At 51.0% G+C, this 16163-nt stretch overlaps 1 protein-coding gene across 1 annotated transcript; it reads left to right on the plus strand.

The window, feature by feature from the left end:
• Positions 1-6363: 6363 nt before the first annotated feature.
• LOC133511018 (E3 SUMO-protein ligase ZBED1-like) lies at positions 6364-9560 on the plus strand. Its single transcript, XM_061839590.1, has 4 exons — positions 6364-6578; positions 6685-6920; positions 7000-7036; positions 7128-9560. The coding sequence occupies exon 4, from the start codon at positions 8805-8807 to the stop codon at positions 9558-9560; it is 756 nt and encodes a 251-aa protein (XP_061695574.1). The 5' UTR covers positions 6364-6578; positions 6685-6920; positions 7000-7036; positions 7128-8804.
• Positions 9561-16163: the final 6603 nt, after the last annotated feature.

Here is a 16163-nt window from a genome sequence, read left to right on the forward strand (position 1 = left end):
TGGTCAGAAACCAATGTTTATCCTAGAAAGTGTACAACAAAAAACAATAATTATAAACAAGACAGCTTCTCTGTCGACATTGTTTAGTGAGAGTAATAACTGGTGACATTTTAGAACACAAAACGCCTGATTAATTAGACATTTCAAAAACCTGCCATGTCAGATGATAATAGCATTTTTGAAAAATTATAACAGAGAATGCACTCTGTTAATAGTTTACTCTACACGTGTTAATTTCTGTAGAGAAATTGTTTGTCATAAATGAAATAATACATTGTCATTCTCAAGAGCCATAACACACATAAACATTCAACTTATCACACATTATGTGGTGAATCCCATCCTTCCCTTACCCCACCACACACACGTTGAAGTAAGTGCACAGTTGCTGCTATATTATTACATACAGTTGTGCCATGGTATACGAGCGACCCAACTTAGCTATTTGAATTGTTTTTCTGACAAACTGAGATGCAAGCGCTGTATTGTTACTTGCACTCTACTCATTTCACGTCACAACAAGGAGCCATCTCACATAATGAGTACATTTTTAAAAAAGGTCTTCAAGATATTTAAAGCCACCCCATTTATAATTTTCAGTCCAACTAAATATGAGACCGAGACACATTGTGTATACATTATTATTTTTAAAAAAGACAACTGACTTTCAGTCATCAAACTAAATTTTAATGCAATGTGAAATGCCACAGATAGTCTAACGAATAACAGCTATATGTTAGTCTTGTAGCACTTTAACAAATGCATATTTGAACACAAATGGTGAGACAACACATTTAGACAGACAATGAACGAACACTAAGAGGCACTGTTTCTAAATCCTGTGTTAAGATTTCTACAGATTACTGTGTCAGAATAGTTTAGTAAGAGTCTGATTCATTTGTCTTAAAGACAGCCTAATACTGCTACCAGAAGGTGTTGCGATGAATTAATTGTGCAGCACAAATTGTTTAATTGTTTTTTGTTTTGTTTTTTTCATATTACTACACAATATTTTTACATCATTCTTATTTCCCTTTGAGCTTGTCCATTTGGGGGTCACCACAGTACATCGTCTTTTTCAATGCATCCCCCTCTCCTCTCTAACGTCAACTCCCCTCAAGTGTTTTCTGAGGACATTTATCAACCATTTTTTAATGATTCTCCTTCTCCTTTGTCTGGCAGCTCCATCCTCATCATTCAGCTACCAATATACTCCCTGTCCCTCCGCTACATGTGTCCAAACCACAGAAGTCGGCTCCCCATGACTTTATCTCCCAAACCAACCAAACCAAAACTAACCTTGCAGACCTTATTGCTAATCCTACCCAACCTGGTCACCGTAAAAGACAAACTCAACACCTTCATTTCAGCTACCCCCAGATCTGCTTCCCGTTGTCGCTTCAGTGCCGCTTTTTGTAATCCATACATCATATATATTTAGCAAAGAACAAAAATATCAAGTTGTATTATTCTTACTAAAAACACTTTACAATTGTGTGTGTGTGTGTGTGTGTGCGTGGGTGGGGGGGGGGGGTTAAAGACATTTCTATTAATTTTTACTGGGGAAAGATGGTTTGAGTGTTTTGATTGACAACCGCCGAGATGGAACGAATTAAACTCGTATTCCAAAGCACCACAATATAGTGTTACAGCGTAAAATATTACTCTTTTATGTGGTTATTTTGTTGTGCCCACGCCGACTTCATATGAACGACCAATGAAGTTGTTTCTATGAATGGTTAATGTAACTGCTGCAACCACACTACTTTACGGTAGCGTGTTTACGTCACGCACATATGTTCATTTACGACACTGAGAAAGCAACATGGACGTAAACACGGCAACCATGGAGAATTTAGCCGGTATCGAGGTCAAAACAAAGCCCGAAGAGGACGATGAGGAGCTGGTGCCAAAAATAGGGAACCGTAGCTCTATGGTTTGGCTTTGGTTTGGCTTTAAAACGTCTGACATCGAGCAGAAAACGGTCATCTGCAAAACATGCCGCCATCAAATCATTACCAGTAACTCGAACACGTCCAATCTTTTCTACCACTTAAAAACAAGGCACGAGGAACTGTACATAGAAAGCGTAAGGTTGCGACAAAGCACAAACGGTCCATCACAGCCACAAATTAACGGAACGAAAGAGCCGACAAGCATTGTTGACCAAATGCATTCCGTATGACGAGCAGTCCCGCAGACACCGCGAAATCACAGATGCCATCTCTGAATTCATCATATCTGAAGACTCAGCCTCAAAATACACTATCGAAAAGAAGGGCTTCAGAGAACTGGTCAAAACGCTTGACCCCCCAGATACAACATGCCAGATCGAAAACACTTCAGTGACGTCCAGCTGCCGCGTATGTATGAAGAATGCCGTGCGAAGGTGTCCGAGGAACTTAAACACGTGGAATATTATGCACTGACGACCGATCTGTGGACGTGCAGAGTCACTGAGCCTTATTTGACCCTCACAGTTCATTTTATCAATAATGACTGGATTGTGGTGTTTACATAATTCACCCGCGGGACCTCGAGTTGGGGTGCGGGGTTCCGCACGGACTGTTTTGGTTGTTGCGCTTCCGGAGTAAAAGGTTAACAGAGTTCCCGCCGTTATGCGATTAGTTTGGTGATGTCGAACAATAAAGCAAGTTCTTTTCCTGTGTCCGACACTCCACCTCCGACTCCTTTTCTCCGGCGCTACACTGGTGACCCCGACGTCAGTCCCGGCGTTTTCGAGACTGAAACGAACATGGCAACCGCCATCCTCAAATTGCCGGAGTTTTGGGAGACGTCCGCGGCAGCGTGGTTCGCACAGACGGAGGCTCAGTTCGCCCTCCGCGGGATCTCAGATGATTCCACGCGTTACTACCACGTTGTCTCAGCACTCGGGAGCTCAACGGCGGCCAGAGCAGTGAACTTCATCACCTCTCCCCCGGCCCGAGATAAGTATGCTGGGATCAAGGCTCACCTTCTCAAGGTTTTTGAGCTTTCACGGCCGGAACGTGCCCGACGTCTGTTGGCTATTAATGGACTGGGGGACAGCAAACCTTCCGAACTCATGGAAATGATGCTAAACCTGCTGGGCACGGAAGAGCCCAATTTCATTTTCATGGAACTGTTTCTCAGGCATATGCCACCGCATGTTCAGACGGCGCTCGCGAACAGTACTGTCACTGAGCCCCGGGCCCTGGCCGGGGAGGCTGACCGTTTCTTCCTGGCAACCCAGCGCTTCTCCCCTGAGACGCTGGCCGCGACGCGCAGTTACTCACCTTCGGGCGCGGGGGTGGCATCCAGCAGGGGCCTCTTCGGCACCGACGGCCGTGCTGGCACAGGCTTGTGCTACTTCCATGCCCGTTTCGGTGCGAAAGCGAAGAGGTGCCGCGCCCCTTGCAACTACGACGTGTCGGGAAACGCCAAAGCCCACGCTTCGCAGCGGCCGTGAGCGTGGGCGCGAAGAGCCGGCTGCTGTTCGTCAAGGACAACCTTTCCGGGCGCAAATTCCTTTGCGACACCGGCGCCCAGAGGAGCGTCCTGACGGCCACTGCGGAGGACGCCGCTGGCGGGACTCATGGGCCACCCCTACTGTCCGCTAATGGCTCCCCTATCCGCTCTTATGGCATGAGGACTGTGGACTTGTGTTTCGGGAGTCAGCGCTTCACATGGGACTTTGTCACTGCGGATGTCTCATTCCCTCTCCTCGGCGCTGATTTTTTTTTGTGCCCACGGGCTGCTGGTGGACATTAAGAGGGGCCGTCTGGTGGATGCACTGACTTTTTCCACGGTCGCCTGCGTCCGCAATGAGGCGACTTATGGTGGTCTCTCCAGTTCGCTATCGGACGGCACCAAGTACCAACTCCTCCTTGGTGAGTTCCCTGCCTTGACACGGCCCACTTTCTCCTCTGCCACGACTAAACATGGGGTCGAGCACCACATTGAGACCAAGGGCCCCCCGATCCACGCGAGGGCCCGACGGCTTGATCCCGAGAAGCTAGCAGTCGCTAAGTCCGAGTTTGCCAACATGGAGCGTCTGGGCATCGTCCGCCGCTCGGATAGCCCGTGGGCCTCGCCACTACACATCGTCCCTAAACCGAGTGGTGGGTGGCGACCGTGTGGTGACTACCGCCGCCTTAACGACGCCACTAAGCCCGACCGCTACCCTGTTCCACACATTCAGGACTTCTCAGCCCACCTGGCAGGCAAAATCTTGTTCTCCAAGTTCGACCTGGTGCGCGGGTATCACCAGGTTCCCGTGCACCCCTCAGACGTTCCCAAGACGGCTGTAATCACTCCGTTTGGACTGTTCGAGTTTCTGAGGATGCCCTTTGGTCTTAAAAACGCGGCGCAATCTTTCCAGCGTTTAATGGATTCTGTGCTCAGGGACTTGGCATTTGTGTTCGTCTATTTGGATGACATCCTCGTCGCCAGCTCCTCAGAGGATGAACATCTGATCCACCTCCGCGACCTCTTCGCAAGACTTGAGCAGCATGGCCTGATCATCAACCCGGCGAAGTGTGTTTTCGGGGTGCCCTCTATCCAGTTCCTCGGGCACCTCATAGACAAGAACGGCGCCGCCCCCCTTCCGGCAAAGGTGGAGGCCGTCTCCGCTTTTCCCCGACCTCGCTCGGCTCGGGGCCTCCGGGAGTTCCTGGGGATGGTGACTTTCTACCACCGGTTCATCCACCGGGCGGCCCACATCATGCGCCCGCTCTATGAGGCTCTTAAAGACAAGGCCCCCAACCGGGACGTTGAATGGACGGCCGAGAGGATGGAAGCCTTCGAGGCTACGAAGGCCGCACTGAGTCGTGCCGCTATGCTGGCCCACCCGACTCACGGGGCCCCTGTCGCTCTCACTACCGATGCATTGGACTATGCTGTTGGAGCCGTATTCGAACAGTGGGTCGGCGGCGCCTGGCAACCGCTTGCCTTTTTCAGCCGTCAGCTGGTCCCCAGGGAGCGCAAATACAGCACGTTCGATAGAGAGCTCCTCGGCCTCTGGCTGGCGATCCGCCACTTCCGCTCCCTATTGGAAGGCCGTGAGTTCACGGCATATGTGGACCATAAACCCCTCACTTTCGCCATGTCCAAGGTGGCCGAGCCGTGGTCCGCCCGCCAGCAACGCCAACTGTCGTTCATCTCTGAGTACACTACGGACATCCAACACATCGCCGGCAAATCCAATGTGGTCGCGGACTGCCTCTCCAGGGCGATCGTCGGCACTGTGCATCTGGGTCTCGACTACTCCCGCATGAGCGCAGACCAGGCCTCGGACCACGGGGTGCAGGCCCTCAAGAATTCTGACACGGGTTTGCGCCTGGAGGAAGTCGCGGTTGGTGACTCGGGCGTCAGGTTGCTGTGCGACCTCTCAGCTGACCAGCCTCGGCCGCTGGTCCCTGCAAACTGGCGAAGAGGTGTTTTCGAGGCGGTCCACAACCTCTCCCACCCCGGAAGGAAACCGCTCCATGAAAGCAGCCCTGCGTGCCGGCTTGACGGACGGCAACTGGTTGGATAAGCTCCCGTGGGTCATGCTCGGCCTCAGGTGCGCCCCCAAGGAGGACCTGTTGTCCTCATCCGCCGAACTCGTCTACGGCCAGCCACTGCGGGTCCCCGGCGAATTCATCCCGGACGCCACAGAGCCCTGGTCCGCAGCCAGGCAACGGTCCTCCCTGCTGGAGGCCGCAAAAGGGTTCGCGCCAGTTCCCACGTCGCAACATGGCACCCCAGCTGCCCGGCTGCCCCGTCACCTGCGCTCTGCGGATTTTGTGTTTGTTCGTCATGACGCCCACCGTGGACCTCTCCGCCCCCCATACGACGGGCCGTTCAGGGTCCTGGAGCACGGGGACAAGAGCCTGCTCGTGGACATTGGCAGCAGACCCGAGACTGTTTCCGTGGACAGGGTCAAACCCGCGCACCTGGACATTGCCCAGCCTTTGGGGTTGGCCCTCCCCCCGCGCCGGGGTCGTCCCCCTTTGCCCTGTGCCCCTGCGCCTGCCGGGGTACCCTTGACCCCGCCTGAGCCCTTGTCCCGTGACTCAATGGACAGTGCGGCCCCGCCCCCCTCAGCCCCTACAGTGCACACCCGCCGGGGTCGGGTCATCATCCCACCACGGCACAAGGATTTTGACTATGGGTGAATTCTGGGGGGGCTTGTGTGGTGTTTACATAATTCACCCGCGGGACCTCGAGTTGGGGTGCGGGGTTCCGCACGGACTGTTTTGGTTGTTGCGCTTCCGGAGTAAAAGGTTAACAGAGTTCCCGCCGTTATGCGATTAGTTTGGTGATGTCGAACAATAAAGCAAGTTCTTTTCCTGTGTCCGACACTCCACCTCCGACTCCTTTTCTCCGGCGCTACAGGATCCTATGTAGCCGATGTCTACAAACAGTTTACTTCCCCGAAGACTACACAGAGTCGATGATATGCACAATCCTCAAAGAAGTACTCGAATCCTGGGAACTGCATGAGGATAAACTCATCTGCGTTACTATCGATGATGCAACTAATAACAATGGATCACTGCATTTGACCCAGTGGAACAGGCTACAGTGCTTTGGCCACTATTTCGAGCTGGCAATAGGTGAGTGGAACACAGCATTAACATGCCGATGCCTGTACATTATTTATTAATTGTTGTCCAAACATGTTAAATTAATTGTGCCCCTTCTTCTGCATCGGTGTAATAGCAGACAGCCTGAAAGCCCCTTCTCAAACCCAAGAGGCTGTGAAGCGTGCAGTAGGGCTTTGCAAGCAGGTAACGTCGACCATTTCCAATTCATTCAAGAGAAGACGTGATCTGGCCAAGGCACAAGTGGACCTGGACTTGCCCATTCACCAGCTCAAGAGTGAAAGCCCCTCAAGATGGTGCTCACGACAGCAGATGATCAGCAGGTTCATCGAGCAAGAGAAAGCTGTTAAACAGGTTTTGAATATACGTGTAGTAAATTTTACACACATTTGAAGCCAAGTTTACATACATATTTAATTTTTTTGTCATACAGTCTGAAGTCAAATAAGACTAAACCTCTCCTGTTTCAGGTCAGTCAGTCAGGATCACCCAAATTAATTAATTAATTAATAATTAATTAATAAAGAATTTCTAAGAGATTTGTATATTGTTTTCTTCTAGGTCAAAAGGTTACACACGTACTGTGTTTAACGTACAGTTTTTAAAGAACATGGAGAAGCCCAGATGATGACATCATGGCTTTGGAAGCTCCCGATAGGTTAACTGACAACATGTGAGTTGATTGACGGCGCACCTGGGCATGTATTTACAACCGCACCTCAAACACTCTGCTTCCTTATGTGAAATCATGGAAGAATCAAAAGAAATCAACGAGGAAATCACACAAAATACATGGAGGTCCAAAACTGTGGCTCATCCTTGGGTACAATTTCCAGATGCTTGAAGGTGCCATGGTTATCTGTTGAAACAACTATACACAGTTATAAATATAATGTGAATGTCCAGCTATCACACCGCTCAGGAAGGAGATGGACTCTATGTCCCAGATAAGAATGTGGATTGGTCAAAAATGTGCAAATAAACCCCAGAACAAAACCTAAAGATCTTGTGAAGATGCTGGATGAAGTTGAGAAAAAAGTGTCATTATCCACAGCTTGCTAGGCTACGTAACATTTTGTTGCCTGCTTGTAAGTCGTATTGTAGTAAAAGTATGTGAACAAACCTCAAGCAACCCTTACACAAACACTGGTGACCACCAACATGCTTTTTACCCCATTGTTTCTTCTTATGCAGTCGGTGCGATCCACTTGTGTTGTCATCCCCACGGTAACGACTTTATTTGCATTTGTGATGACAAGATAAAGCCCACTGATCATAAAAACCCAAATGCGGTAGTACCGGAATGTAAGATTTTATTCTAGTAGTCTGACATCGTGAAAGAGCAAATTTGTCTTGCAGTCTGATTCACGCTTTACGTCTTCTCTCTCCCATGGAGCTGACTTTTTTTTTTTCTTGTTATTGGACATCACATAATTCCAATTCTATGTCAAAAGACCTGAAAAAAAAAGATAAAAATGTTTTATTTTTCCATCTTTTGGGGCGGCACGGTGGTTCAGCTGGTAAAGCGTTGGCCTCACAGTTCTGAGGACCCGGGTTCGATCCCAGCCCCGCCTGTGTGAATTTGCATGTTCTCCCAGTGCCTGCGTGGGTTTTCTCCGGGCACTCCGGTTTCCTCCCACATCCCAGAAGCATGCAACATTAATTGGACACTCTAAATTGCTCCTAGGTGTGAGTGAGAATGGTTGTTCATCTGTATGTGCCCTCCGATTGGCTGGCAACCAGTTAAGGGTGTACTCTGCCTCCTGCCCGTTGACAGCTGGGATAGGCTCCAGCACTCCCCGCAACCCTCGTGAGGATAAGTGGCAAAGAAGATGGATGGATAGAACCTATCTTTTGGATTCAGATGTACTGTGCACGACAGCGACGCGGCATAAAGGTCTTTTTCAAAGGCGATCAATAACGTCGCTAAATTATGACATCAAAACCAATCAGCCGATTAGCAAAAAAAACGCCAGTTATCAGCTGATCCGATCAGGCTGACAAAATTGGTATAAAGTCTACTCAAAAGAAAACATTTTTATCACAGTTGCAAGACTTGGTGCTATTATTTAGTGTTGATACTGTACCTGTATATCAGCAAGCACTCACTCAAGTGTACGCACTTGTAACCCTAACAAAAATGGTATTGGTGCATTCCTATGAATAACATTTGAAATAATTTTCCAGGTCCTCCGTGACGACAGGAAAACGAGCCACCTGAACCCGAGCAGGCAAGACATGAGAATTCTGGAGTCCATTAACAAGGCACTGAGTCCTCTCATGGAGTTTACAGATGCCTTGTCTGGGGAGGAGTATGTCAGTGCGTCGTTTGTAAAACCTGTCCTAAACCTCTTCGAGCACCAAATGCTCAAGTCTCAGGATGATGACTCCCCGCACACTAGAACCATTAAAGAGGAAATCCTGAACTACCTTAGTGTCAAATATGCTGACGACTCCATTGAAAAGCTGCTCCACACGGCCGTGCTGCTTGATCCCCGATTTAAAAGAGCCTACATAAAGGAAGAGAGAATTGACCTCATGAAGACAAAAGCTGTAGAAGAAATGGAGCTCCTGGGGGCTGGAGGTAAAGCAGGAGCACCGGCGGTCTCTGTTCCAGCATCTTCTGCAGATGAATCGGAGCTCCCGGCACCCAAGAAAGTAAAGAAGAGTTTGTCCAGCGACTTCAAGAACGCAGCAGCACATACCTGCCGAGACACGTCAAAGCCGAACCGAGCGTCTGTCGAACTGGAGCTCAACATGTACCTGCAGACAGCCAACCTAGATCCTGAGAAAGATGCGCTCGTATGGTGGAGGCAGCACGAGGTCAACTTCCCATTGGTGGCAAAGCTGGCCAAAGAATACCTGTGCATCCCCGCGACGAGTTTGCCATCTGAGCGGATCTTCGGCGCGAGTGGCAACGCGGTGACGTCAAAGAGGTCATGTCTTGAGCCTGAAAGAGTTGACCAGCTTGTCTTTCTATCTGTCATCCTGTGAAGCACAAGACTTTTTTTTAGGTTTTTTCAAGGTGTTCATATTCAAACATGGTGAAAAAAAACCTTCACTTTATTGCATTCCTTGAAAACATTTGTACGATCATGGCATTTGTCCCGTGGATATGTATTGTCTTTTATTTTAATTTTTTATTCATTTGCTTGGACTGGTTATCACATCTGCCTCACAGTTCTGAGGACAAGGCTTCAAATCCTGGTTTCGCTTGTGTGGAGTTTGTGTATGTTTGTTGGTTTTCCCCGACTACTCGATTTCCTTGCACATCCCCAAAACATGCATGGTAGGTTAATTGAAGACCTAATTGCCCATAGCTGCAAATGGTTGTTTGTCAATAGTGCCCCGCCAATGGCTGACAACCAGTTCAGGGTGGTCCTAGTGAGGATAAGCGGTATGGAAAATGGATGGGTGGTTGTAAACTTGTCGTGTGACTCAGTTTCACAACTAGCAAGAAGTAACTAGCAGTTTCATAACTCAAATTGTTTTTAAGTCATGAAACAGCTGTTGATAAATGTGGGTAACTCCACCTGTCGAGGTTCAATATCATCTAAATCTATACATAATTGTACACTTGATAATCTGCCTGCCGAGCCTGCTGTACTGTTTCACGTTTGTAACCAAACAGTTAATTGAAGACATTTTTTTCTGGCTGAATTTGCTTTGTAGTTTGTTCTTTTTAAATATTGTTATAAGCTGATATTGTTGGTTTATATTTGGATTTGCACAGTCCTGTTTTCTATTTTTGATTTGTGTGCTGTTTGAAAATCCATCAGTAAGATGTTATTAACCAGTTACTTAGTATTTTTTCTGCTGAATGTTTACTTATTCTTACCCAAATAATTATTTGGAGGACTACTTTTTACTTTTAACTTCAGTCATATCATGCTAAAGTTGTCATGATCCTGGATTCCAGCCAGGGCTGGGCGTGGCCGTCTAATCGGAAGGGTCACACCTGCGCCTCATGACCTCCGATTAGACCCAGTACATATAGGACCCGGGGGACGACAGAGACTCTATTAGATCGTTGCCTCTCATGCCTCGTTCCCGCACTACCGTACTCCTGACGTCTACCTCCCGTGTACCGACCAACGCCTGTCTCCCGACCTACCCCGTAAGCCTGCCGTTACTGATCTTGCTGCTTGTTTGGACTGACTCCCTGGTAACCGACATTGGAACGAATAAAGGCTTATTCTGCACTGCTTACCTCTCACCTGAGTCATGCATTTGGGTCCACCCCCGAGTCTCGTCCGTGACAGAACGATCTAGCCAAGAACATGGACCCAGCCGACTCTGAAGCCATTCGCCGTGCGCTGCAAGTGCAGGGCAAACGCCTGGGTGAGCAAGAGGCTGCTCTCCAGGGTATGACTCACCAGATCCAGGAGCTCTGCACCCAGCTGCAACCGTGGCTAGCCTCCCAAGCTAGCGCGGCCGCTCTTGTGCCTCCCCGTGCCACCATCACTCCGCTCTCTCGACCAGAGCGGTTCTCAGGCGACTCCGGTAACGTCAAGCCCTTCCTGGCGCAGTGCGATCTCCACTTTGAGCTGCAAGCTCCCGCTTTTCCCACGGACCGCTCCCGGATCGCCTTCGTCATTTCCCACATGACAGGGAGGGCGGAGGCATGGGCCACCGCCGAGTGGAGCCGTAACTCGGAGACCTGCCGCTCATGGGCGAGCTTCGTCTGCGCGCTCACCCAGGTGTTCCAGTATGCGGCTCCGGAACGCCAGGCGGCGTCGTCACTAATGACAATTCACCAGGGGCGTCGCCGCGTGTCCGACTACACCATCGAGTTCCGGATTCGGGCTGCCGAGAGCCGCTGGAATGAGGAAGCCCTCCATGACGCGTTTTACGAGGGACTGTCCCCACAGATCCGTGGTCACCTCGTGGCCATGGATCTTCCGCCTTCGCTTAACTCCCTCATCGCATTGGCCCTCAAGGTGGACCAGCGCCTCACCGTGCAGAGACAGATGGAGGGCCTGAGGGAGGAGGAGAGGGAGAGTCGCAGTCCGGTTGTTTCCGCTTCCCGGCCACCCGTGTTGTCAGCTTCACCGGAAGCCATGCAAGTGGAGGGGCTTGGCAGCTCAGCGGAGGAGCGCTTACGTCGGCGACGAGAGGGACGCTGTTTTTACTGCGGGCGTTTGGGACACTTGATTGCCCGTTGCCCGACTCGACCAGGGCATTCTGACATCAGGATCGCTACTCCGGTGAGTGTGCGGTACACCGCGACGGGGTCAGGGAGGTCCCTTCTTCACCTCACCTTGGGAACGGACTCCCGTTCATGCTCTGTGACGGCTTTCATTGATTCTGGGTCGGAAGCAAATCTGATAAATCCCCGCGTGGTCGAGGAGCTGGGGGCAGCAACCTTTCCCACGCAACGTTTTCGTCACGCCTATGCCGCCAACGGCAAGTTCCTTTGTCGGGTTACACATCGCACTCAGACGCTACGTATGAGCTTTCCGGACGCTCACTCGGAGCGTATTAGCTTTCATGTCTTCGACGCACGTAGTAGCGACGTCATCTTGGGCAGCCCGTGGCTCAAAGAACATAATCCGCACATAGATTGGGCCAAGGGTCAGATCAAGACTTGGGGAGAGGACTGTCTCAGTCGCTGTGTCGCTGTCCGGAGAGACAGGGGTATTCAAGTTGCGCCGGTTCGGCTAACAGAACCTAGTACCGCCCTGGACCTGACCGCAATGCCCTCCTGCTACCATGACCTACGGGAGGTCTTCTCTGAATCTAAAGCAAAGTCTCTGCCGCCACATCGGTCATACGACTGCGCGATTGAACTCCTGCCAGGCACCTCTCCTCCCAGAGGGAAACGGTTCTCTTTAACCGGACCAGAGCATCAAGCCATGAGGGACTACATCGAGGACTCGCTGGCAGCCGGACTCATTCCCCCCTCATCCTCACCAGCCGGTGCGGGGTTTTTTTTTGTCAAGAAGAAAGACTCCACGCTGCGACCCTGCATCGACTACCGAGGCCTGAACGACATCACAGTCAAGAACAGGTACCCTTTGCCGCTTATCTCTACAGCATTCAAACTCCTCCAGGGAGCCCGGATCTTCACCAAGCTCGACCTGCGCAGCGCTTACCACCTGGTGCGGATTCGGGAAGGGGATGAGTGGAAGACGGCATTCAACACCCCCACAGGGCACTATGACTATCTGGTGATGCCCTTCGGACTGACTAATGCTCCGGCCGTCTTTCAGAACTTCATCAACGATGTGCTTCGGGAGTTCCTGAACAGATCTGTCTTTGTTTATCTGGATGATATTCTCATCTTTTCAGCAGACCTAACCTCTCACATTCAACAAGTCAGAGAGGTGCTCCGGCGTCTGCAGCAGCACCAATTATACGTGAATATGGAGAAGTGTGAGTTCCATCGGGCATCCGTGTCCTTCCTGGGCTTCGTCCTGGCTGAGGGAGAGATACGGATGGATCCCGGGAAGGTCGCTGCGGTGGCCTACCCCCACCAACAGGAGGGACGTACAGAGGTTTCTGGGATTTGCCAATTTCTATAGGAAATTCATAAGGAACTTCAGCTCCGTGGCCGCTCCTCTGCATTCGCTCACCTCGCCACATACCCTCTTCGACTGGTCCGGGACCTGCCAGGAGGCCTTCAGCAGGCTCAAGGCAAGTTTCACTACTGCGCCCGTTCTCATTATTCCGGACCCAGATAACCAGTTTGTGGTGGAGGTGGATGCATCGAATTCAGGAATCGGAGCAGTCTTGTCGCAGAGGAGTCCCAGGGATGGAAGGATCCACCCGTGCGCGTTCCTGTCTAGAAAGTTGACCCCGGCAGAGAGGAACTACGACGTGGGAGATAGGGAACTGCTGGCGGTAAAGAGCACGTTGGAGGAGTGGCGGCACTGGGTGGAGGGCTCGCAATTACCGTTCGTTGTCTTCACGGACCATAAGAACCTTGAATACCTGAAGTCGGCGAAGAGGTTGAACGCCCGTCAGGCCAGGTGGGCCCTATTTTTCACCCGCTTCCACTTTAAGGTGTGTTTACGCCCAGGCTCCAAAAACGACAAGCCGGATGCACTCTCGCGGATTCACGAGGGAGGGCGCACGGATTCAGACGCCGCTACTATCCTGCCAGCGGGGTGCTTCGTGGCTGGTTTCACCTGGGCGATCGAGTCGCGGGTGAAGGAGGCTCTGGGAGAGACACCGTCACCCGCGGATTGTCCGTCGGGCCGCCTGTTCGTCATCCCATCTCTGCGGGGAGACGTCATCAACTGGGCCCATACCAACAAGACGGTCTGCCACCCGGGTATGGTGAAGACACGTTCAGTGGTCGAACAAAGGTGGCCTAACCTCAGCAAGGACGTAAGGGAGTTCGTCAACGCCTGCCCGGTGTGTGTGCTGCCAATAAGACTTCCCGCCTACGGCCTGTTGGTGAGTTGCAACCCCTGTCCATCCCCTTTCGTCCGTGGTCACACATCGCGCTGGACTTCGTCACCGGCCTGCCGCCTTCTCAAGGGAACACAGTGGTGCTGTCCATAGTGGACCGTTTTTCCAAAATGGTCCACTTCGTGCCGCTTCCGAAGATCCCGTCGGCCAAGCAGACAGCCCAGTTGGTATTAGACGAGGTCGTCCGTTACCACGGCCTACCCCAGGACATCGTTTCGGACAGGGGTCCGCAATTCAGCGCCCGTTTCTGGAAGGAGTTCTGCAACGTCATCGGCGCTTCAGCAAGTCGGACATCGGGTCATCACCCAGAGTCTAACGGCCAGACTGAGAGGATTAACCAGGAATTAGAGACCGGTCTTCGATGTCTGGCATCCAGGGACCAGAGCACGTGGAGCCAGCACATCAAGTGGGTGGAGTATGCCCACAATTCTCTACCCTCCGCTTCAACAGGTATGGCTCCACTCCATGTCGTGCATGGGTATCCTCCGTCCCTGTTTCCTCCACTGGTCACAGAATCCACAGTTCCGTCGGCCCTGGCCGTGGTGCGACGCTGCAAACGGACCTGGGAAGCAGCTCGGAGGACACTGCTGCGCATGAGCAGCGCCTACAAGGCCGCAGCAGACCGCAAGAGGAGGGCCGCACCTGAGCTCAGAGTGGGACAGCGAGTGTGGCTCTCCACCAAAGATCTCCCGCTGCGGACGGAATCCCGCAAACTTGCTCCCAGGTTCGTTGGCCCGTTCCCGGTTTCCAAAGTTATTAACCCGGTCGCCGTCTCGTTGAAACTGCACAGGTCGATGAGGGTGCACCCTACGTTCCACGTCAGCAGACTTCGCCCGAATCGCACATCGTCGCTGGCTCCTCCGCTCAAATCCCCCCCCCCGCATGGTCGACGGTGGGTTGGTGTACACTGTGCGCCGGTTGCTGTCTTCCCGTCGCAGAGGAAGGGGGGTCCAGTACCTGGTGGACTGGGAGGGATATGGCCCGGAGGAGCGCTCTTGGATCCCCTCCCGCTTCGTCGTGGACCGCTCCCTCATCAGGGACTTTCACGCGGCTCACCCTGATGCTCCTGGGCCGTCCAGAGCCGGCCGTTGAGGGGGGGGTTCTGTCATGCTCCTGGATTCCAGCCAGGGCTGGGCGTGGCCAGCTAATCTGAAGGTGCACACCTGCGCCTCATGACCTTTGATTAAGACCCAGTACATATAGGACCCGGGGGATGACTATTACTCTGCTAGATCGTTGCCTCTCATGCCTCGTTCCCGCACTACCGTACTCCTGACGTCTACCTCCCGTGTACCGACCAACGCCTGTCTCCCGACCTACCCCGTAAGCCTGCCGTTACTGATCTTGCTGCTTGTTTGGACTGACTCCCTGGTAACCGACATTGGAACGAATAAAGGCTTATTCCGCACTGCTTACCTCTCACCTGAGTCGTGCATTTGGGTCCACCCCCGAGTCTCGTCCGTGACAATAAGCTGATATTGTTGGTTAATATTTGGATTTGCACAGTCCTGTTTTCTATTTTTCATTCGTGTGCTGTTTGAAAATCTATCAGTAAGATGTTATTAACCAGTTACTTAGTACTTTTTCTGCTGAATGTTTACTTATTCTTACCCAAATAATTATTTGGAGGACTACTTTTTACTTTTAACTTCAGTCATACCATGCTAAAGTAACAGTACTTAGAGGCTTCAGTTAACCCGCCATGCATCTGTTTGGGATGTGGCAGTAAACCCACGCAGGTACGGGGAGAACATGCAAACTCCACACAGGCAAGGCTGGATTTGAACCCGGGTTCTCAGAACTGCGAGCCAGATGTGTTAACCAGGTAAGCAACACCCTTCCACCACAAGTTATTGCTATCTTTTATACATATGGTTAAAACTGACCATTTCTCTGAGAATAAACCATACATTTTCAGTTTGTGTTGCACATCCATTTATTAGCAGACCCTTGAAGCTTGTGGTTTGGAAATAATGTACTGGCTTATGAAAAAATAAATAAATACATAAATAAAGCTCAAGGTTATAGGCAGAAATTTACCAAATCTTTCAACTGTCAATAGTCTTCACTACAAACACTATGTAGACTGCATATAAAAATCTACACACCCCTCCACAAATGATATGCGCATGTGATATTGATTTTGTTCTTTTAAATACCTGAGGTACAAATTATTGAAAT

The sequence above is a fragment of the Syngnathoides biaculeatus genome, chromosome 13 (assembly GCF_019802595.1).
Source record: "Syngnathoides biaculeatus isolate LvHL_M chromosome 13, ASM1980259v1, whole genome shotgun sequence".
In the NCBI taxonomy this organism is placed as follows: Eukaryota; Metazoa; Chordata; class Actinopteri; order Syngnathiformes; family Syngnathidae; genus Syngnathoides; species Syngnathoides biaculeatus.